This window comes from Typopeltis vanoorti, chromosome 1 (assembly GCF_054136105.1).
Source record: "Typopeltis vanoorti isolate ZY-2024b chromosome 1, IOZ_Tvanoo_1.0, whole genome shotgun sequence".
Lineage (NCBI taxonomy): Eukaryota > Metazoa > Arthropoda > Arachnida > Uropygi > Thelyphonidae > Typopeltis > Typopeltis vanoorti.
Genome location: NC_143549.1, coordinates 2336734 through 2362627, shown reverse-complemented (window position 1 = coordinate 2362627; position 25894 = coordinate 2336734). Strand labels below are relative to the sequence as shown.

The window sequence follows — 25894 nt, the reverse complement described above, 5'->3', positions numbered from 1 at the left end:
AAGCTATACTTATGGAATATCATTCTTGGTCAAAAAAATGTTGGTGAACAAAGAGTTGTTACTCTGTTTCCCTTTTCCACTGATACATCAAAAAAAAATAAATAAAGTTACAACCTCAACTAAAAATGTTTGTGGACTGTGTGTGTGATTCATTCGTTAATGAATGTTTTCAAAAAAGCTCACTGTTAGTCAGACATACTGAAATTAATCAGAAACCAATTAACAAATGATAATTTCTTTTCCAAACATTTCTGCTCTCCTGTCTACAATTCATTTCTCTCCCATGTCTTATTTCTGGATGTTAACAACCATCCAAGATGCAGATCAATTAGCTTCTTTCTTATTTAAGTCAATAGAACAAAGATTTTTGGTATATCGAATTATAGTATCTCCATACACTATTTTCAATAAAACGTGTTTACTAAGCTATTTTACAAATTTTAGAACAAACTTATACAAGCACATTCACTATACCCACACAGTACCGTCTACACAGTGAGATACTGCCCAACTCTAGCTTGTATAGACATATCCGTGCAGAAGATGTTTTTACAGATATTCTGAACTCATAATAACAAACACATAAAAAAAAATATATATATATATATATATAAAATAGAATTTTTTTTATATATATTTTTAAAGAGACCTTGCATGATAAATGTTACACACACACATCATTCACAATAAACTACAATAAACACAGCAACAGTAATAGCACAAATATGTTTAAACACACACACACACACACACACACACACACACACACACACACACACACACACACTTAAAACATACAATGTAAATTACATGAAGCAATTTAACATTAAAGCAGAAGTGGGGAAAGCTTTTTCTGTATGAAACACCTGTAAAAATGAATGTTAGTTTCAGGAAATATGTTAATCCTAAAAATGTGGAGGAGCTGAAGTGAATGCCATGCATAATTCCAAGAGACTTAAAAATAAAAAAATTAAATAAAAATACAGATTTTAATGTAATGTTTTAATAAAATGCATGCCAGCAAATAAAAAAAAAATGCAAATAAAATAAAACTTGCATACATGTAATGGAAAGCATACAGCAGGGAGTTGTAAATAATAATCCACAGTGGAGCCTGAAGACATAGTACAGCTTTGGAGAGGCTACAGTCAGGCACAATATTTGCTGATGCAGATATATAGCTGAGGAAAGGAGGCAGGTATATGCAAATCAGTAGCAAATTAATTCACACACATACAGACCACATACATTTATATATATATATATATATATATATATATATATAAATGTATGTTTTACATGTGTGATGTGCATGTAAATATATATACATATATATACACACACACCACATATATATTAACATATATACACATATGCATGCGCACACACACAACACAAGCAAAAGTAAGTATGCTAATCTAGTCAATATTATGATCTATAAAATGAACATAAGAAATAAACCATTTTAAAAATTCACTACTGTAACATATATAAAAAAAAATTAAAAATCATCAATAAACATATATAAAAACTATAATAAAAAAGTTATCAAAAGCATTTCTACTATGCCAACAAGAAATACAGCCTTTGACTATCTTATAATAACAGCATGCAGAAAACCAAGATAAGCAACCAATAAATCCCCTCCTACATTTGGGGTCTACCTGCCTTAGCACAGAAGATCTGCGTCGACTACAAGGGGCAGCGTGAAGAAAAGGACAAAAAAAAATATTAAATTTGATTTTAGCACATAACATTAAAGGGGCACAAAAATTGCAGTCATACAAAATGATACAAGAAGAAATAAAATTTCTTTTAGTCTTCTATTTACCTTTGTCGACTGAAAGCAGCATGAGAGAAAAACAAATACAATATTAGATATATATCAGTCACAATATTCTCCTTACTATATTTAAATACATAACAAATATATACTAATATAATTTCTTTATCTCTTGGCATCTTTATGATTATTACTAAATACACACCCATATAATCTTATCCTCCAATAACAGTTTGAATTTTTGTTGTGAGTCATTGTAATAAAACTTCCTACTAGGTTTAACTTTCCTTGTTAAGACAGTAATCCCAAAAAAAAAAACTATAAAATAGTATTATCTAATATTCTGGATGGAGACTGAAAGAAAAAAGAAATTGGCATTATATGAAATGAATTCTGAAGACCAGAATTTCCTCAAATAATGTGTGTGAAAAGATTATTCCATGAATTATATTTAAAATATAAAATGAAGAAGAGGCTTACTTTTAAATAAGCAGAGGCGTTTGATTGCTGGAAATGTTTTAAATGTACAGGAGATAGTGCAATTATATAAACCATCAATTTCATCTATTTTGTTGCTAGTAATATTGGTGATTGCCATGCCAGTACTCACCAATGTGAGTACGAGCATGGCCTGAGATACCTGACCTAGACTTGATCTTTCTTCCTATAATATACATTTGGTATATCATATCTGCAGACTGGTCTTCTATTCCTCTTTTTCTAAGCCTCTTCACCAAGAGGCTTAGCAAAAGAGGAACTTTTTCAAAGCCTTTCTTTGACCGGTTTCTGAGTTAGTTGATCTCTGGAATGGGCAAGCGGGTTTTCCTCCCATAAACTCAAGAAAATCGACCATAATACCCACATTATTTCAGACAGTAACATATCTTGTTAGAGTTAGGTACCAAGAGATGGCAGCACTTGTTTGCCAACCTCTTCATCGGTGGCTGCTATAATTAGTGATAGACATGGGCCTGCTATCTCTGATTGGCTACCAGTGGAGATGGAACTCCCCTCAGTCTCCAATAGGGTTAACCACTAGATAGGATTAAAAGGCTTCACCTACTCCCTATAAGCTAATAAATGGAATTAGCAGATTTATTTATTTATTTATAACATAAAAATATACATGGTGTGCAAGAGGACAAAAATCAACAATAGACTACTTTATAACAAATGAAAAAGAAGTAAACCTCTTCCTGAAAGTTAAAGTCAGAAGAGAGCTAGAAACTAACACAGATCACTATTTAGGGCAGGCAAAATTAAGGTTTCCAAAAAAATGGTTACAAAAAATACAAAAAAATAAACAAAATCTAATTACAAAATTAGACTACTAAATTCAAGTATAAGAAATTTATAACAACAGAAGATAATAACTACTTAGGAAAAAAAACAAGAAAATGAAGACATCGAAAAAGAATGGAATAATATAAAAGAAATAATTAGTACTATTATTATCAACATTATGAACATTTGACCTCCATGGAGTCAGAGACTCATCGTGGCAAATACTCACTATTGCATACAATGCTCATTTAACTGTGTCTTAAACTGATTCAATGTGTCCACAACACACTCAGGCAATGCATGAGTGTGTTGTGGATAACAAAACACAACACACTCAGGCAATGCATTCCACTCACCAACCACCCTCCATGCAAAGAACCTGCTTCTCACTCCATTGCTCACACCCTCCTTATACAGTTTCCAGCAATGGCCTCTTGTTCTACTCCCCTCTCTCATTCTATGAAAAATCTCTTCCATGTCTAGTCTACCTGATAACAACCCCTGACCAGCTTATATGTCTCAATCATACCCCCCCATCTTCCTCCTATTCACAAGTCTCTGCAACTTACATTCTCTCAATCTGTCCATATACTCTGCATTCCAAAGACCACTGACTACCTTTGTGAATCTTCTCTGTACCCTTTCCAACATATCCTCGTCACCATGAAAAACCTGGCTACCAAATCTGTGCACAATAATCCATATGAGGCCTGATCAAGGCCTTATACAATGGAATCATAACCTCTCTATTTCTGCATGTCAGGGTTCTCTACATTTGCCATTATTTAATGTGATGTCTTCACAACTTGTGCAATGTGGCCCCTGAATTTCAGGTTCTTGTCCACCACTACCAGATCTCTCATTTACTCTACCTCCTTTAAAGTTTCCCCACCAAGTGTATACTTTGCATCCCATCGTTGCTTACCAAATCTCAAAACCTTACACTTGTCAACATTGAACTGACAGTTCCACTTACCTGCTCATTCACGCAATCTATTCAAGTCCTCTTGTAAGGCATTAACATCAGCCTGACTGTGCATTGCTCTCTCTCTCCAGTTTTGCATCATTTGCAAACAGCTGGATATCACTAGTTCAACCCAACCCAATATCAGTAACATACAAATTGAACAACAATGGTCTCAAAACTGACCCCTGCGGAACACCACTGGTGACCTTTCTCTTTCGAGATACTTTATCCCCACATATAACTTTCTGATACCTATCCGACAGCCAGTCACTGATCCAACACAGAAGTCTGTTATCCAATCCTATCTGTTTCAATTTATTTAAGAGCTTCTTATGTGACAGTCTATCAAAAGCCTTTGCAAAATCCAAGTACACTACTGTACATGCATCTCCTCTGTCCAAAGTATTTGTCACCTTGTTATAGTACATAAATTAGTGAAACATGATCTCCCCTTAACAAACCCATGCTGATAACCACAGATAATACTGCTGGTTATCAATCCATTTCTGTAACCTAGTTCTCACCAATCTCTCCAGTACTTTCACAACTCCAGATATACAGATTGACCTATAATTTATAGCCACAGTCTTATCACCACCTTTATGCAGTGGGACAATTTTATCCTCCTTCCGCTCCCTTGGAACTTGTGCTGTTGCAAAACTCTTATTAAACAGGCATGCCAATGCTACTGCCAGTTCCCTGGAACATTCCCTTAAGATTCATAGTGATATGTCAACAAATCCTATTGCCTTATTAACATCAAGGATATTTATTTCCTCAAATATCTCCTGCTCACTCACAATTAAGCTATCCTCTCGTATGTCCTCTACACTTAAGTTCCTCATGATTCCACCTTGATCAGGATAAAACACACTTATAAATTGATCACTGAATACCTCAACAATGTATTCTGCAGCAGTTACCATTCTACCACGTTCATCCCTTAACTTCATCTTTCCATGATCATTCTTCCTTCTACTTGCCACATATCTAAAAAAACTCTCTTGGGTTTTTCTTAGCCTGATTTGCCAATTTCTGCTCATACTCTACTTTTGTTTTCCTTACCAAATGAGTCACTTTCCTGGCTTGTTCTTTATATTCTTCATGTGACTGATTACCATTATTCATCTTGTACTTCCTCCAAAGTACTTCTTTTACCAGATTCCATGCTTAAGCTCCACATTCATCCATTCTACACCTACCTTATTCAATCTTTTGGCCTTTGGGATACATTCATAAATTGATGCTGTTATGTATTTCTTTATAAGTTCCCATGCAGCATTTATTTTCTTACTGCTCAACTCCTCGTTCCATAGCTAGAAGTTGTCGCCTAAGCTTATCATAATCACCAGCCATATAATTCCACATATATCTTTTCCTCGCAAAAGTCTGCATGTGACTATCCACAACACAGATGATTACTTCATGATCACTTTCACCAACTGGAGGAAAATGTGAAACTCCTCTAACAATTACATCCTCTGATGAAATGATCAGATCTAGAACTCCTGATCCTCGCGTGCCTTCCTTTATGTGCTGCCTGAGATAGTTATCTCTCAACAACTCGAGAAATTCACTTTCCTTATTCCCAAATGCAATCTCTTTATTCCAATCTATATTGCCATAATTAAAATCACCCATAATAATTACCCTTCCTTTGTTCACTAATTAAAGTTGTTTATACATTTCTTCATCACCACCTTCCACATTCCCAGGCCTATAGCAACATCCAAATAAATATGTCTTCCTCTCAACCTCCACGTTACACCACACTGCATCATAACCATTGCCACTATTTCCCCCTTTCATGTCTACCTTATGTGGACTTAATTCCCCTGCTATCATCAGCAGCACTTCCCCTCCCTTCCTGCCCTTTCTATCCTCACAAAAAATACTGTACCCTTCCATTTCTATTCCCGTTACAAAATCATCTTCATTCAATCATGTTTCACTTATTTGAATGATTTGGGGGCGAATAAACTCAATCACTGAAACCATTTCATCTCCTTTATTTCTGATACTTCTGGCATTTGTAAACAAACACAACATTTTATTTTTAGGTCTATAGCCAATCCTATCCAAGCCATATGTTGGTTGTGATTTCCCCACTACACCTGCCCAATCACCTTTATTATTATTATAGGACATCTCCAGGAAGTCCAAAGACTCATCGAGGGAGAATGTGCCAACAGCATCGAATGATAAACCCCTTCCAATTACTAACTGTGCTCAAACTTGCTTAACTTTTTTGCTGAGCCATTAGTAGCAGAGGCTCTACCAATCGACCAACCGTATCACCGCTTACCACATACACCTGCTAAGTCTCAACCTCTCCACCCATATCGCAATGTACTCCATCTTCATACACACATTCACTGCCACTTTCAAGATTGACTCTCTCTATACCATGACCTTGTCCCTGTCCACCTTAGCTCCCCCCCCCATTTCTCTGTTCGTCTTGTATTCCCGTTCTCTCTTCCTCTCTCACACTACTACTGTTTCCACTGCCAAGCACTGCAGTCTCTTCAGTACCACTCTCCTAATTTTTCTCTTCATCTCTTCCTTCTGATCTCTGGCTCGCATTACACACTGCACTTCCACATACTATACTTTCATCCAGCAACACTTTCTCCAGCACACTCACTTCAAAGCCATTGAAATGCAACCCATCATGCCTGTAAAATTTCATTTTTCCTTCAAACACATGCCGTACATCCACAAACACCACTCCCTTCTCCTTACACAGCTGCTCCGTTGCAACTCATCATCTCCGTACCTAGGTAACACGCTGACAACCTTTCCTACTACACTGTTATCTTTCACTCTTCTCAATAACCTCCTAATATTTGTCCTCACATCCTTCTTATGTCCAGTCATATCATTCGTCCCTACAATCACAACTAACTCTCTCGCTCGTTTCTTCCTCATGTCCAGCGCCTTAATTATCATACTCATTCTCCCACCCAGATAGTAGACCTTATGCACTCTGTCAGTAACTAGCCCTCTAATTATGGAGTCTCCATATATTGCTATCCTGGAATCACTCGTCACTTCTTTAAATCTTTGTTCTTTCAGTCTGATTTCTTGCATACTTTCATTAATTTCCACTAGATGCCTAACATCACTCAACATATTCATTTCATTTTTCATTTCCAATATCTGTTTCATTAAATCTTGCATTCCAACAACTTCACTCTCTATCTCGCTACCTCTTGTTCAGCAGCACTTTACTTCCTTTTCCTCATTCATACTTTCTTTCACCCCCTTATCACTAACTTTCACTTGAACATCTTTGCATTTTTTCACTCCTTCAGTTTCTCCAACTTTCGTTTCACTTCCGCTTTTCGCAACTTCTTCCGTAACTTTCGCTTCAATGAAATTGAATATATATAAAAAAAAAAGAAGACGAGCAATAGCCAAAAGAGAAACCGGTGACATATACAAAATAAAGTGACATATACAAAATAAGACCCAATGTATATAAAATACTAAAACACATTAATGCACATATAAAAGAAACTGCAAATATAAATTGCGAAATAGATTTATTTTGCAAAGAATTCTTTACAGATATTTGAACAGATAATACTAACATAAAAAAAAAAAACTCCAAAAACTTACGAAATGCTTTAAATGATAAAATAACAATGAAAGAATTAAAGGACAACCTAAGTAAAATAAAAATTGGTAAATTGGCAGGAGAAAATGGGATAAACTCCGAACTATATAAATTTGCTGGAAAAAAATTTCATCAGAGATTATTAAATTTTTAAATAAAATAAATACAAATGGATAAATACCAATGGAATGGAATACAAGTATAGTAATACCTATATTTAAAAAGTGGGATAAAACAAAACCTGCTAATTACAAAGGTATTAGTTTATTGAATGCTACAAAATATACAGCAGAATACTTAATGAAAAATATTATTGGAATGTCAAAACAGATTCAGAAAAGCTTTACAATGGATGCTGCTGTTTATTTTAAAATTACTTACAGAAAAGCAGAGAATTTAACTTAAAAACTCATCTTTTGTTTATAGATTACAAAAAAGCAGTTGACAAAGTAAACAGATATATACCGTTTGATATATTACAAAGAATAAATATACCTAATATTTTACTACATGCAATATTGAATATATATACAAAAATAATGAAAAAATGTCTAAAAAAACAAACAATCTATAAACCAAGGAGTAAGACAGGGATGCCTTCTGTCTCTAACACTTTTATTAATACAATGAAACAGTTTAAACAATACAGGTATAGAAATTTCCCAGAAGAGCAAAATAATTGCACTATTTATTACGTTCAGATAATTATTTAATAAAATCAAGACAATTTACAAAGATTTATAAATTATATATTTACAATATATAATTTAAACATTATAGTAGAACAGTTTGGAATGAATATCCATAGATAAAACCAAAACAATGGCATTTTGTGGACAAACTCCAGCTAGAAGTAAAATAGTTATAATAATAAAATAATAGAACAGATAAATACTTTCAGTTATCTTGGATGTTAAATATCATATGAAGGAGAAAAAAGACAAAATTAAAAAATTTTTACAGATTATAGGCCTGATAAACAGAACACTCAAATCCAAATATAGTACAAAAAGAAACACACTTGAAAATATACAGTACTTTAGCAGCACCCACATTATTATATGGCAGTTAAATTTGGGCAATAAACAATCAAGATAAACAAAGAATAAAAACAAGTGAAATGAGATTCATGAGAATTCATGATCTCATTATCATGAGTTCTGGTCTCATGATAATGAGACCAGAACAAACCTATTGGTTTGACCATATTTGGTCTACATCCATAATTAGCATTATGATGATGATGATATAAAACATCAGTCTAGCAGATTCAAAAGACAAACACTAAAAACTAATTACTAGCAGAAAAAAAGTACTGGCATTAAGATTAATGTTTACAGAACAGTGAAATATGTAATCAGCATTGGCATACATTTGATTGTTTGCCTCAAGTGGATTAAATAAATTTCTTCATTCACAGAAAGAAGATTAGGAACACAAGATGGTGGCAGTTGACTGACATTCTCTCTCGCATGTGAAAAGCCTAGCTTTATTCACAGCTTAGGCAGCTCACTATCAGTGAAGGATGGGTATTAGCTGCTTTACTGTCTTCAGAAAGTTAAGAGCTAAAGGAACTCCTTACTCTGTTTAGGTAATAAATGGCAACACATTTTTACTTGTTGTTTTAGAAAGACATTTCTCTTTCTTAATGATATAATCACGTAATCACATTCAGTCTTATGTCGCAAGTATCCTTGAAAACAACAAATTTCTCTTTCTTTATTTTAACTGGGAGGGGGGGGGGGTGGAATAGTATGGATAGGAAAGAAATGCATTCTCTATATGCCTATTATCTACTCAGTTTATTCCAAAAATCTTTTTTAACATTCATATCTTAAAAATTTGCATGCATTTCTGGTAAACTCTCTCTCATATATTGTGTGTGTGTGTGTGTGTGTGTGTGTGTGTGTGTGTGTGTGTGTGTGTGTGTGTGTGTGTGTGTGTGTGTGTGTGTGTGTGTATATATATATATATATATTGAAAAACTGAGTTTTTCAACACATGCTACTCAGGTTGAAGTAAGGACAGTACAAAAAAAAAAAGGTTTGATTGTAACACAAAGGTGTACACTATTTCCACTATTATTCAACATTTACATGGATCATATTATGATGAAAGTGGGATTAAAGTGACATCAAAATCAAAGTGATTCAGCTTTTTTTTAATGAATTTTTTATTTTAATGTTTTTTTTTTTTTTTAATGATAGTGAACTCCACTCATGCTACTCATAGGACAGGTCTTGCAGTGCCCAAACATCTCAAGCTTCAAGATCATCTGTAATAAGTGCCCTGAATATGGATCTAGATCTTCACCATATCTTGATTTGGGTGATATCAATGTAGTCAACTTCAATACCTCCAAAACACATTTTTGTTTGTTTTCTCACAAAAAAAAAAAAAGACCTCAGAACTTCTCCACTTACTTTTGACCAAATCTCTCTTCTCAGACTGACTATTACTCCAAACCGTTCCTAGCACAATCATCACTTCTATAGTGCTATCAGCTTCAAAAATGTTGGCTCCTTTTCTGTTCAAAACAGTACTTCTCTGTTGATCAGTTACTTTGTATAAATCCCAAATCCGACCAATATTGTAATATTGCTCTCAGTTATGGAATGATGTACCTAAGACCTTCCTAAAAATTCTTGATGCTGTTTAGAAAAGGGCAGTCCAGTTGATAAATGACACTTTTCTTACATACTCTCTTCAGCCACTTTTCCATAGAAGATCAGTTTCTGTTATGTCTTTTCTAATGATATTTCCATGGCCACTGTTCAGCAGAACTAGCATCCATTATTTAGCATACATCTAGTCCTGCCTCAATTCTGTGAAACAGTCTCCCTCATGAAGTATTTCCAAATGACTACAAAAGTTCAAGAAGAATATTAACAGATTACTCAATTCCTGACCCTGCCCTCACCCAGCATGTTTGCTACGGGCCCTTCTGTTTTTTGTGTGTAGGAGAAAAATAAAACTTTGATATCACTTTCCTGTTTACCAACATTCTCTTGAATGACACATTAATACTTAAAAAAACGTTTTACCTTCTGATATCTTGAATCTCTTTTCCTTTGTCATTAATATTTTTTTCTTATTTTTCTTGGAAGAAAGCAACAAAATTTTACAAATAGATACAGGGAACTACTATGGGTTCCTCCCTCTCACATGCCAATTTATACATTAAAAAATTTTGAAAAATGAGCCATAGACTCAGCTCCCTTAAAAGATTTTATCTGGCTAAGAAATGTGGATGTGTTCTCTATTTGGCCTCGTGGCAAAGTCACATTAGAATCCTTCCTCTGTCATTTCAAGAATCCAAGTTTATGGATTCCAAGATTACATCAAGAATCCAGTTTATGATGGAGAAGAAAACTAATAATAGCTTACCCTTCATAGACACCTTAGTGACACACTTTCCAAATGATAACTTCTCCTTCATCCACTCATGCAGGGAGATACATTCACAAATTTTCCCACCACTACCCTTTCAACAAGTTGATTTCTGTTGAGAGGTTTCAACAGAACTCAACCATATACACATGTATCCAATGTATGCAATGGCTACAGTTCTTACAGAATTAATAATAAAAAATCAAAATATAAAAAAAAAAAAATCCCAAAGAATCTCAGTGTGACTTTCTGAATTTTTTTCATTAAATCAAAAATGGCTATTCACTCAAAAAAAAAAAAATTTTTACCAACTTAACCTTCACATTAGAGATAAAGATGACGTATAGCTCACACATATCATCACCCCTCAACAGGAAGCAATGCATGATAACTAACTTAAGCAAAGATGAAGAAGAACAACTTCCTCTTAATGGTTCCTGCAGAAACTAGATTGACAATTTATTTTCAGGGCTGATCTGGTACAGCTTGTTAGTCTATTCCATAATGCTTGCAACTGGATAAATCGTCGTCTTATAATCTGTCTATAATCAGTGTTGAGAGACAGGTAGATTATGGTATCTTGAAAAATAAGCTGTCTTACATGCAGATACTGCAGCTCCATTTCCTAATCCCAACACATCTTAGGATCTAATAGAAGTGATTAGATCTTCCATAAATGAAGGCACAAATGTAGGATCAGAGAAAGCAGTGGGTGTTGATGTTCCAGACTTCCTATTGCATGTAGAAAGCTTTGTGAGTTTCTATAGATACTGCACTTTTGGTAACATTTCAATTTTGTGCAATTTAGTACAAGCTCTATGGAACAGCTCAGTGATAAAGGTGCCATATTCTGCTGGGAACTAAGTTGATATTATGTTGTCAGCAACACATCTGCAGATAAGACTAGAGCTTCTAAATCATCTGTGTATACAGAAACAAAACCAGAATAATAAAGAATAACCAAAAAAAGAGCAGCTGGAAAACAGCAGGAAAGGATGGAATGTTCAACCAACCCATGAAGAAAAGCTGCATGGTGGTAATACACAAACCATGGCAGGAATATATTTAGTATAGTTTATGCAATGTTATTTACCATTTTATCTAGTGCTTCTAGGGGTTGATTTTATTTGTAAACCAAAGGGACAGTCTGATGAATATGGTACAAATTCTCCCACTGTGGACAAAAAAAAAAATAAATAATAATAATAATAATTGGCTACAAGGAATGGTCACGCAGGGATTTTATTTTAGTCACATATAACATGGACATCTGTTAACATCAAAGTAAAAAAGGTAACTCATTAGCTTCAATATGAAGACTAGGAATCTATGCAGTTCAAAATGCTCCAAAGGAAATTCTGATTGCTTATGTCAGAAAGGATCCAATTATTGTAGTGCTCTGTACTTTCTCTGGCAGAGGAACCTGGAACCACAATCACAAGTTTGTTCTATGATAAAGGCAGAGCAAACATCTGATGTCATCCAAGAGGTGGAAGCTAGAGTGAAGAGAATATCCATCACTCTATGCCACTTATCACAAAACTGACATATATGAGGTTGAAAAGTTTTTTTGTTTTTTTTTGTCAAATATGAGTCCAAGAACTTGGATTCTGTTGCAACTGGGATAAAAGTTTCTCTTGATTTTGGTTCTAGATCAGGATAAAAACTATGTCTGTAAAAATATATATAAGCAGTCATCTAAAATGAAAATCGGAACCCATTTGTAAGCATTAATTTGGTTTGATTCTCGTCGTGACGAGGGGAATCCTTATATGGGCTTTTTCAGTTGATGGTGAGTTAATCAATCTCATACAGTGGTAGCAAGGTTTTTTCTCCAGGAAACTCAGGTTTTCATCCCGCGTACAGACAAATCGGCCTTCAGAACACACGCAATTTACATACAAAAAATACTATTTTTGGTGGTGATGATGGGCGATAGATGGTAGTAGTGTCGTAGTTGAAGAATTAAGTAGTGGTAAGGGAGAGGATGAGATGTATCTAGCGAAGTAGAGTAGTAATGTGCCCTCCCACAATGAGTCCTTGGACTCCCTGGAAGTGTCACGTAGTAATAATAATAAATCTTGAGAGATGGTCAATGGATTGCTACAGCTGTCTTTTGATGACCTGCATATTACATGAATGACAGAAGATGGCAAAATCATTTAATTAAAGGACATTATTTAAAGTTGGAAAAAGTTGTTCAATTATCGAGTTAGCCATGAACGCAAAAAGCATGATGCTTAAAACTGAACCTTTGCAGGAATCTCTCCTCTTGAAAAGAGTAGGTCAGGAGAGAGTAGTTCCCACTTGATCTTGAACCATTTGGTTGAATAAAAAGAGGAAGGTTCTCTCCAGGACCAAAGTGTAAATCTTTTAATATTCCTATTATTTTAAGGACTATTATAGCCTACTTTCATTTAGGAGTTCCCCCCTTTTTTTTTTTACAATGTCATTGGCTCTTTACTCAAATCTTAGGGAATCACTGAAGTGTTATAAAACTAATAATATTCTTCATATATTAAAACGTGTGGATAGGCTTATGCATTCATCACACATGTTGAATTGAATTTAAACGTTATTGAATCGAACACAGATTGATAAGAAAATAACTATTTATTAACTTAAAAGCTAATATTTAGCTGGTATTATATCCAGCATCTTCAGAGCACACAAACAAAATCTATTACAAATGCGAGACAACCACAATTCAGTGTAACAGTGGGGCCAGTATAAGTAATTGCAGCATGCAACACAGGACTAAAGTCCTAATATGGCGCCATCTAAGTTAAATTACTAAATCACTTAAGGAATTGAACAACGTAGCTACAAATATAAATTAAATTACACTTTAATAAATATTTCCAATATTTCAGCAACATCACGTTGCCATCTTCAAAAGGAACTTACAAAAAAAGGCACGTGCACGTAGGCAATACAACACAGTAACTGTCTACGATAATCAACATCTAAGTTAAAATAAAAAAAAAACATTTTAAATTAAAAAAAAAAACAGAAGTTCAAAGTTTTGAAAAAAATATAGTAGTCCTTGAAAGTTTTGAAAAAATAAAATAAAATAAATAAAATTAAAATAAATATTAATTTGGTCTTAGGATGACAGTCTCCAAAATCTTTGATAGATTTATACAGCCATACTTGTTAAGGTTTGGAGTATGTTTTAAGGCTTCTGTTGATTCCAGGAACAACTTCTCTGACTTGTAGAAGCTTCTGTGCAGTACCTTTGTTTTTTTTCCAATTGATCCTGTGTGCTGGGGTAGTCAAAGCATGATCTGCCAGACCCGACTTCCCATAGCGAAAGTGCCAGATATATTTTTTTTTGTTTGTGTGCTCTGAAGATGCTGGATATAATACCAATGAAATATTAGCTTTTAAGTTAACAAATAGTTATTTTCTTATCAATCTGTGTTCGATTCAATACCATTTAAATTCAATTCAACATCTTCATATATTAGTTTTATAACACTTCAGTAATGCCCTAATGAGCCAATGACATTGTAAAAAAAAAGGGGTACTCTTAAACAAAAGTAAGCTATATTAGCCATTAAAATTCCAAATCTCAAAGGCCATATGCTTTTTCCAAATAAATATAAAAATAAATAAATAAACTGATACTAAGCACTCATGCACCTCTAGTCAGACTAAATGTTAAATATCATATTTGAGAGGCCCAAATGAAAAATGAGAGTTAACCATTTTTTCAAGCAACTATTCAGAGTAATCGGAAGACAATTTGTTGGAATTTTTGGATTCTGCCCTGCCAAAGGAAAAGCAATAATAATTGCCTTTTGCACTTCTGGAAACATGTTCTCACAATAAGTAAATTCTGCTCAATATGCAGAGCAGATGATCTGTGGTAAATGGTGAAAGATGTTTTACCATCTCATAATGGACATTATCTAGTCCAAATGGTGACATTTCAGCAAAGCAACCCAGTTCTTGCTTTGTAAACAGCACACTAATCTTCCATGCTGTTTGAAGAGAACAGAATTTGATAATTTTCTGATTTGCTTTATTGGACCAGGGACTCAGGCAAAGTAAGATACTGCTGATTATCTGTCAAAAAATCTCCCGATGTACTGGAAATTGCTACTGGGAGCAATTGTAGATCCATTACATTCAAGGATTAGAAGTGGGTGGGTGGTATATCTGCATTCATTTTCTGAATTTTATTCTTGGTCTCTTATAGGATCCAGCAATCCTTTTGACTCTGATAAGAGATATATCTTGCTTTGGAATAAGTCTGTTTGAAAGCAATGAGATTTGTTATTGTGGAGTATCTGCAGAAGATACCCAATTTCGTTCTGAACTTCCCTGGCTGCTGTGCAATCAGCATTCCACAATGATTTAGAGGAAAGTGGAAGCTAGATGTTGTAGATATTGCAGTTATGGCAGATTCTCCTTGCTTCCGAATCTCCTTGCGGAAGCATTATACATGTCCACAAGGAGATGTGCTTTGCATTATGGGAGATACTAAGACAAAGAGTGGTGAGAACTTTATCCACCTTTACCATGAGTTGCCTTGGTCCTGACTTCAAGTGCAAACTTTGTTTGCTTACACTTGGATCAAGGATTAAACTAAATTTATTATAGTCTAACCAAGTAGAAAAAAACTTCCAACATCTTTCTCTAAATCCAGAGTAATTTAATAATAAGGTGAGACACCTTTTGGCAAACTCATATAGGTAAATATGACTTCTCCATTGCTTCCACTTTGCTATCACCACCTCTGGGTCTGGATCCCACTGACGAGACCTCAATAAAGGTCGAAACCGGTCTGGGTAGTGGCCCTTCCCTTAATGCATAGCATTATACATGTCTCTAAGGAGATGTGCTTTGCATTATGAGAGATACTAAGACAAGGAGTGATGAGAGCTTGGTCCACCTTTACCGCGAGTTGCGTCAGTCTTGAAGATACTTCAGGCGCAAACTTTGTTTGCTTACACTTGGATAAAGGATTAAACTAAATTTATTATAGTCTAACCAAATGGAAAAAACTTCCAACAGCTGAGGAAGATCCTTCAGCTCCTCACGTCACCGACGGGAATCGAACCTAGAATGCTCCCTCCCCAGGCATATGGTTGCAAAGCGCACAGCCACTTGGCTAACTGCACAGACAAATAACCATGCGAACACAATTTTTTCTAATTTTTTTAAATGATATTTCTTCTAAATGAAGTATCTTCACAACTGGGCTACTTGTATACAGAGGCTAATGACTTCAGATCAATTGCCTTAGCATCCCATAATGCAAAGTGCACATCATATCGGGTGTGTATAATGTTATGAATTATGGGTATATTATCCGATATACAAACAGTGAAAAGATGTATAACATTATTAAATTACTCTGGATTAGAGAGATGGCAACGCTTCTTGGTCTGATAGAGGTCAATCCATAATGCATAGCATTATGAACACTCAAAAGGATGTATGCTTTGTATTATGGGATACTAAGGCAACTGATGCGAAGTCATTACCCTCTATATACAAGTAGAACCATTTATGAAGATACTTCATGTGCAAACTTTGTTGCTTATACTTGGATAAAGGATTAAACTAAGAATAATTTCTTGGCATCTTTAATTTATAGCAATATGACTAAGATATACAAGTTGGTGACTAACTTGTATATCTCAATCATATTATTCTTTTCCTGCTATCTACCCGGCTCTACAAGACCACATTCTCTTCATTTGGTATCAGTTCTTAAGACAGTTATAATCACTTGCCTTTGAGAAGCCTACTAGAAATATACAGAAGAATTATTGCTGAGGATAAGAGGTAGTGGGAGAAGGAGATCCTCTCTGAAAACTGTATAAAGATCAAAACAATAAGAAAGTGAAAAGAAGATTTTTTTTTTTTTTTTTTTTTTTTTTTTTTTTTTTGCATGCCAAGTGCTGAATATGGACAGCATGGGTGAATTTGCCAACACCAAAAGGTTTCAAGATATGGAAGTTATTCTGGGTTGTGATTATTTGGCTTCCCATAACGAGTCTTCTGCTTTGAAAGAGACTAGGAAATAACTAAAATGCTAATACAGTCAACTATTACTATAACAAACCTGTAAGGATCACAAAAATAGTTAGTTATAGTGAGAGCTAACAGTCTTAGTATTTTGGAATTTCCAGATCACAAAATTCATTTTTTATGTATAAATCAAATGCATATTTAAGATTCAAGAATCTTACTTCAAAAGTCATATCACTATATACTTACCTGGGAACAATTCAATTTGTTATTGCCACTTTTCTATTTTATTTGTAGATAAAGCTTCTTCAATTCCACCATCTGCAATAAATCTATTCCTACATTATATACATATTATGCTTCTATTTCTTCTTTATGAAGTGTTGAGTCATACCTAAGTTGTTTCATTTCAAATGTTTTGATGTTCATATAAATCATTTCCAATATTAATAATGAATTTATTCCAAGAATTATGGTGACCTTTTCTTGCAATATTTCTTTTAATTCTCTTAAAATAGAATGACTCTGGGATCTGCATCTGAAAGTATAGCTTACAAGTTTTTTTATTCTTATTCTATAGCTGCTGGTGTTTCATCATTTCAAATTTTAAATCCTTTAGATTTTTATTTTTTTTTTAATTTGCATATTATTATTATTAAAAAAAAAAAACCTCTAGAGAGTCATGGAACTCATTGAGGGAAGCCAAACATCACTCATACATCCTACTTTCTCTTGAATTCATTCACACAATCTGCATTCACAACCTCCAAAGGTAAGCCAATTCTTGGCTTCTATGGATACCCTCTCATCTTCTCCCTGCCCTCATTAAAATGAAAAATTCCATATACTGCTATCTTGTATGATCCTTTTGGAAATTTGTAGCTCTCCATCATATCAACCCTTTGTCTCCTTGTCTGCTAACATCTGCAGTTTACAAATTCTCAATCTGTACTCATTCTCTACATTTCATAGCCCCAATATAATCTTTAACACTCGACTATGCACCCTCTCCATTACATCCACATCATCTCAGAAACCAGGAGAGCAGATCTGTGCAAATACTTCACATGAGGTCATATCAAAGCTCCGTAAAGAGGCAAAATGACTTCCTCATTTTTATATGTCAGTGATCATTTCAGCATTGCAATTATCCTCCAAGCTTTATTTGCTATATGACCCCTGAACTACAACTTCCTATCTACTAAAACTCCAAGATTCCTAACCTGGTCAATTTCTTTCAGCAAATCTAGAAGCAATCTAGCCAATATAACATCTCATTACACCAATGTGCATAACTTTACATTAACTAGCGACAAAGTGACAGCAATTATCACATGCCAAAATTTCAACTTACTCAAATCATTCTGCAGTATTGCAGGTCAGTTGCATCCCTGATTACCCTACCCATCTTTGCATCATCAGCAAATATATCACCTGTTAAATCCTTCCCAATATCACTGGGAAGGATTTAATACTAGTTCACATATTCAATAAAGACTGAATAACGGTATACCAAGGATTGACCCTGAGGAACACCACTTGTCACCTAAAATCTTGTAGACGTGCATCCCATATACACCATATTCTGATTTGTCACTCGGTCCTCTTATAAAAACTAGTAATTTATAATCCAAACATATAATCCACCTTATACAACTGTCTTCAATGCTGAATCCTGTCAAAAGCTTTAGCTAAGTCCAAAACTATCATGTATGCATTTCTGTTGTCCAACACCTGCAAGATTACTATAAAATGTAACCAAGTTCCTGAAATGAGACTTTCCCCCTCTTAGTAAATCCATGTTATTCACTGTAAAGTGTAAATTCTCTATCAACCCATTTCTGTATCTAATCTCCCAAGCAGCTTTCCCAAAATCTTTACCAACCCTCCAGAGATACTTGAAAGGTTGACACCCTTGTGCAAATACATTCTTTCCACTCCTGTGGAATATTCTCTGTTCTGAAGTTTAAATCATAAAGTCGGTCAAAGGAACAACCAGTTCAGCCGAACTAGTTGTTCCTCCCACTATATATATCATATCCGACATGATATCAGCACAGATGCTGAATATGAATTTAGTATCGTCTTACTAAATAGCATAAGAAAATTACAATGTACAATAGAATATACATTAAAATAAATTTTAATACACTTCCAATATTTCGGCAACGTCATGTTGCCATTATCACAGGAACTTAAACAAGACATGTGCACGCAACCACAACACACAATAAATGAGGAATCAAGCAAGAAGCTATTCTTTCTCCTAAAAGTCCTGATGGGGCTCCCCCTAGCGGGCAATGTTGGTATTCTTGGCCAATTGGACTGAAGGCCTTCTGATGTAGGTTTCCCAAATTTGGAGCAGTCTCATGCAACCAAATTTGTTCAGGTTTGGATTGTTTCTTAGGGCTGAGGCTGAATCCATGAATAGCCTTTCGTATTTGAATTTACTACGGTGTATTATCGTGGCTTTCTTCCACCGTATTCTATGACGGGTATCCAACGCATGGTCTCCAAGACCAGAATGGCTGTATCGGTGAAAACAAACGTAATCCTTGTGTTCTGAAATTCTGATATCAGCTGTCCTGCCTGATTGGCCAAATCAGGACAGCTTACAACTGCAAGGGACTTTAAGTATACACCAGGTAGGTCTTGGGAGGGAGGTTGGTCTTTAGTGTAGCAGATTAGAGATGCCAATTTTTTATAAAGTCTGTAACAAGAAGTTATGTTTTTTTAGGATTTTTGTAATTTTTTCGAAGGTGCCTCGGATATAGGGAATGATGATGGATTTAGAATAATCCTTGTTGTGAAGGGGGGGGGGGGGGGGGTATTGGTTTCAATATTTTATGGATTTTTTTTGGGAGGGTAAGAAAGTGTTGAAAATGTGGTTTAGTTCTGTGGTTAGGGTATTGTCATTGGAACAGATTAATTTAACCCTGTTGTGTAGTGTCTTAATGACTCCATATTGTTGTGAGGGGGGGGGGGATTTGTTGGTGAATCTATCTGCCTGTATGGGTGGGTTTTCTATAAACTGAGAAAACCAAGGTTCCACAGGCTGGCAGGTGACTAGTGTGTCTAAGAAAGGAAGGCAGTTGTTTTTTTCTTCTTCCAGGATGAACTTGATTCTGGGGTGTTGGTTGTTTAAGCGTGTTAGGAAGGAGAGGAGTGAATGGGAGCCATGTGGCCAAATAGCGAACACATCATCAACATAGCGAAGCCATATGGTTGGTTTTTGTGTGGGGGTGGGCACAGTTTAAGGCTTTCTCTTCAAAAGTCTCCACATAAAAGATGGCCAAGGGTGGGGAGAGTGGAGACCCCAATGGGTATCCCCTCTATTTGTTTGTAGAATTTTCCTTGCCAAACAATATAGCCCGAGTTCATTGTGAACTGAAATAGGTCTGTGATATCGGGAGGAAATATAGGGAGGAGACATCAAAACTGACCATTACGTCAGTGTGTTTGAGTGTAAGGTTTTCTATGCTGGCTTTGAAGTGGGCTGAGTTTTTTATGTGTGAAGGTGTGTTTGATAGTATAGCGTGTGAAGGCTTTGGCCAAATGCTTAGCTAGTTTGTATGTGGGGGAAATCAGTGCCATCCACTATGGGACGTAATGGCACATTTTCTGTATGTATTTTTGGGAGTATATATATATACGGGGGTATGTGGAGTTAAACGGTTTTAATTTGTTAGTGACTTCTACAGGCCAAGAAGTGACCTTCTTAAGGAGCCTGTGGAGTTTTCTAATTTGTGAGTTGGTGGGATTGTACTCGATAGGGAGGTAAGTAGCCCGATCTAACAATAGAGCATTCAGCTTACCTGTGTAATCCTTTTGGTTAAGTAATAGTGGCATTCCCTTTATCCACTTTGGTGATTATTATTTCCTTGTTTTTCTTTAATTCTTGCAGAGATTTAATTTCCTTATTGGGCATGTTGGTTTTTGGTGGTTTTACTTTGGTCAGAACACAAGCCACATCCAGTCTAATATCGTTGGCGACGTGGTTTGAAAGGTGTCATATCCTGCGTTCAATTTGTATCATAATGTCTTCATCAGGTATTTTTCTGGGCACAACAGCGAAGTTGTGGCCACTTGAGAGAGCATCGAATGCTTCAGGTTTCAAACTAATTGATGAAAGGTTGACTACTGTGTCAGTAGGAAGTTGTGGTTTGGAGTTCGAGTTCTTATTTAAATTCTCAAATTTTTTGATGTGTCGTTCCCATACTTTTTTAAATTCTTTATCTGCAGCAGTGCATGAGATGTTGTATAAAATAGACCAAATCTCGTGGTTTAAGGTGCTGGAATGCTCATCTTTGAGTGCCTAGATAGCTAAGTTGGCGTCAATAAGGGAATGGCGAGTAGTGGCGATTTGTTCCCTGAGCAAAGCTTGGCTGGCACGGTTATAAATATGGAGAGCTTTTGGGAAACGAAACTGTGCTTGAATTTCACACAGTTTGGGATTACCTGGTTATCCCGGCAGTGTTTCAGGAAAGCGAGACGATTCAGTTGTCTTGATAGCTTCACCTTCATTTTACCATAATGACGGGCCTTATGTGCGATGGAATCTCTGTGGATTGTCGTAATTCTCGTGGAAAGGCTTAGACGTTGGTTATATATTCTTACTAAATAGCTTAAGGAAATTACAACGTACAATAGAACATACATTAAAATAAATTTTAATACACTTCCAACACTTCCAATGGCAACGTCACATTGCTGAAATATTGGAAGTGTATTAAAATTTATTTTAATGTATATTCTATTGTACATTGTAATTTCCTTAAGCTATTTAGTAAGAATATATAACCAACGTCTAAGCCTTTCCACGAGAATTACAACAATCCCCGGAGATTCCATCACACGTAAGGCCCGCCATTACAGTAAAATGAAGGTGAAGCTATCAAGACAACTGAATCGTCTCGCTTTCCTGAAACACTGCCGGGTAACCAGGTAATTCCAAACTGTGTCAAATTCAAGCACCATTTCATTTCCCAAAAGGCTCTGCATATTTATAATTGTACCAGCTAAGCTTTGCTCAGGGAACAAATCGCTGCTACTTGCCGTTCCCTTATTGACACCAACTTAGCTATCCAGGCACTCGAAGATGAGCTATCCAGCACCTTAAACCACGAGATTTGGTCTATTTTATACAACATCTCATGCACTGCGTGGATACAGAATTTAAAAAAGTATGAAAACGACATATCAAAAAATTTAAGAATTTAAATAAGAACTTGAACACCAAACTACAACTTCCTACCGACACGGTAGTCAACCTTTCGTCAATTAGTTTGAAACCTGAAGCACTCAACGCTCTCTCACGTGCCAAAACTTCGCTATTGCACCCAGAAAAATACCTGCTGAAGACATTATGATACAAATTGAACGCGGGATACGACACCTTCCAAACCACGTCGCCAACAATATTAGACAGGATGTGGCTTGTGTTCTGATCAAATCAAAACCACCAAAAACCAACATGCCCAATAAGGAAATTAAATCTCTGCAAGAATTAAAGAAAAAAAAGGAAATAATAATCACCAAAGCAGATAATTCGATTCAACAGATTTTGACAATGAGGTTAATAGCAGAGAAAGCTAGGAGAAAAAACAAAAACATATATACTTGCTAGATATTCTAGGTCTAGCTACTCACTGATGAGACCTCAAAAAAAAGGTTGAAACCGGTCTGGGTAGTGACCTCTCCTCATAATGTAAAACAGTAATACATCTCCTAAGAGCTGTGTGTTTTTACATTATGAGAAAATATCAAGAATAGTGAGGGAGCCTGCTCCACCTTTGCAACGAGTTGCCGTGGTGTGGCACTATCAAGTGGTCAGTTACGCTCGGATTCGCCGACAGTTCGTCGGCACGAAACGTTCAGATCGTAGTTTCGCTTACTGGCTGAAAAACAATAACGGATTTTTATCCCCTTAACTTATCAACCTCGCCAGAAAAAAATAGCCGTTTGGCTTTTCATCATAGTTAGAATATGGTATAACATAATATATAGTGACACACCTTTCTGGAAATCGTACAGCAAAAGTATGTAAGTTCTTTTCACTTAAACCCTGATATTCTAGGTCTAGCTACTCACTGATGAGACCTCAAAAAAGGTTGAAACCGGTCTGGGTAGTGACCTCTCCTCATAATGTAAAACAGTACTACATCTCCTAAGAGCTGTGTGTTTTTACATTATGAGAAAATATCAAGAATAGTGAGGGATCTTGCTCCACCTTTGCAATGAGTTGCCGTGGTGTGGCACTACCAAGTGGTCATTTACGCTTGGATTCGCCGACAGTTCGTCGGCATGAAACGTTCAGATCGTAGTTCTCAATCATAGTTTCGCTTACTGGCTGAAAAACAATAACGGATTTTTATCCCCTTAACCTCGCCAGAAAAAAATAGCCATTTGGCTTTTCATCATATATACTTGCTTTGTTGATTTTCAGAAAGCATTTGACAGTATTGACCAGAAAGTGACATTAGCAGTTCTGGAATCCTATGGAATTGATAAAAAACTAATAGCTATATAAAAAGATGTTTACCAGAATGCAGTTGCAGCAGTTAGAATAGGTGATGATTTGGGGAAATGGTTTAAAACAAGCAGAGGTACTAGACAGGGAGACCCAATATCACCAAGCATTTTCATCGCACATTTAGAAAGAGCAATGGATAAGATGAAAGAAGATGCCAAAGGAATATCTGTACATGGAATGAGAATTAACAATCTGAGGTTTGCAGATGACATTGTTATTATTGAAGAAGACGAAAGAGAACTACAAAAAACACTGAAACTGTTAAATGAGGAAGAGAAGAGATTTGGACTTGTTATGAACTTTGAAAAAACAAAGACAATGGTATTTGGTGAGAACATGAAACAAAAGATACAAGTGGATGGAACTGATATAGAAAATGTAGAACAATTCACATATTTGGGAAGTAAACTGACATATGACTTGGACTGTAAAAAAGAAATAAAGATCAGGATTGCAAAGGGAAGAACAAATCTGAAGGCCATGGATAACATCTGGAAAAGTAACGTGATCAGTCTGCAAACAAAACCAAGAGTATTGGAAACATGCATCTTCAGTGGTGTACTGTACGGATCTGAAACGTGGGTAATAAATAAGGAATCAAGAAAAAGAATTTTGTCATTTGAAAGAACTTGTTATAGGAAGATTCTAAGAATAAGATGGGTACAGAAAATCACCAATGAAGAGCTCTATCAGAAGATACAACCAAAACAGAATCTAATGCAGAAGATTATAAAATGGAAGCTGCAATTATTTGGACACATCTGTAGAATGAGTGAGGACCGGAAGATAAAGACATTTATGTTTGGTATTTTGGATGGTTTAAACAGAAGAGGTAAACCATACAGAGAATGGATACACGATATAAAAGACTGGTGTGGAATGGGTGTACAAAAACTGCGACACTGTGCACTGGACAAAGAAAGGTGAAAGAAGATAGTGAAACAGGCATCAGATATCAACGGGCAGTGAGCCCATGATTCGTGGTGATGATGATGATGAAAGCAGATAAAGGGAACGCCACTGTATTACTTAACCAAAAGGATTACACAGGTAAGCTGAATGCTCTATTGTTAGATTGGGCTACTTACCTCCCTATCGAGTATAATCCCACCAACTCACAAATTTGAAAACTCCACAGGCTCCTTAAGAAGGTTATTTCTTATCCTGTAGAAGTCACCAACAAATTAAAAACTGTTTACCTCCATACTCCCCACCCCCACACCCTGTATATATAGACTCCCAAAAATACATAAAGAAAATGTGCCATTACGTCCCATAGTGGGTGGCATTGATTCCCCCACATACAAACTAGCTAAACATTTGGCCAAAGCCCTCATACGCTATACTGGCAATACACCCTCACGCGTAAAAAACTCAGCCCACTTCAAAGCCAGCATAGAAAACCTTATACTCATGATGTAATGGTCAGTTTTGATGTCTCCTCTCTATTCACAAATGTCCCACTCAAAGAATCCTCAGAGCTAATCCAAGTTAAATTTCCTCCCAATATCACAACCCTATTTCAGTTCACAATGAACTCAGGCTATATTGTTTGGCAAGGAAAATTCTACAAACAAATAGAGGGGGATACCCATGGGGTCTCCACTCTCCCCACCCTTGGCCAACTTTTATATGGAGACTTTTGAAGAGAAAGCCTTAAACTCTTCCCCACAAAAACTAACCATATGGCTTCGCTATGTTGATGATGTGTTCGCTATTTGGCCACATGGCTCCAATGCACTCCTCTCCTTCTTAACATGCTTAAACAACCAACACCCCAGAATCAAGTTCACCCTGGAAGAAGAAAAAAAACAACTGCCTTCCTTTCTTAGACACACTAGTCACCCGCCAGCCTGATGGAACCTTGGTTTTCTCAGTTTATAGAAAATTCACCTATACAGGCAGATACATTCACCAACAATTCCCCTCCCCCCTCACAACAATATGGAGTCATTAAGACACTACACAACAGGGCTAAACTTATCTGTTCCAATGACAATGCCCTAACCACAGAACTAAACCACATTTTCAACACTTTCTTACCCTCCCAAAAAAAAATCCAAAAAATATTGAAACCAATAAACGACACCCCCCCCCCTTCACAACAAGGATTATTCTAAATCCATCATCATTCCCTATATCCGACGCACCTCCGAAAAAATTACAAAAATCCTAAAAAAACATAACTTCTTGTTACAGACTTTATAAAAAATTGGCATCTCTAATCTGCTCCACTAAAGACCAACCTCCCTCCCTAGACCTACCTGGTGTATACTTAAAGTCCCTTGCAGTTGTAAGCTGTCCTGATTTGGCCAATAAGGCAGGACAGCTGAT

At 35.8% G+C, this 25894-nt stretch overlaps 1 protein-coding gene across 3 annotated transcripts in view; it reads right to left on the bottom strand.

The window, feature by feature from the left end:
• Positions 1–25894, bottom strand: part of Cadps (calcium-dependent secretion activator 1) — a 1213340-nt gene that overhangs the window by 1109994 nt on the left and 77452 nt on the right. For 2 of the 3 annotated variants that reach the window (XM_090396519.1, XM_090396528.1), the window contains exon 4: positions 1062–1181. The exons of the other annotated variant lie outside the window; for it this stretch is intronic. In XM_090396519.1, the coding sequence (XP_090252645.1) occupies positions 1062–1181 (120 nt within the window). The remainder of the gene's footprint in view (positions 1–1061; positions 1182–25894) is intronic. 3 annotated transcript variants of the gene reach the window in all.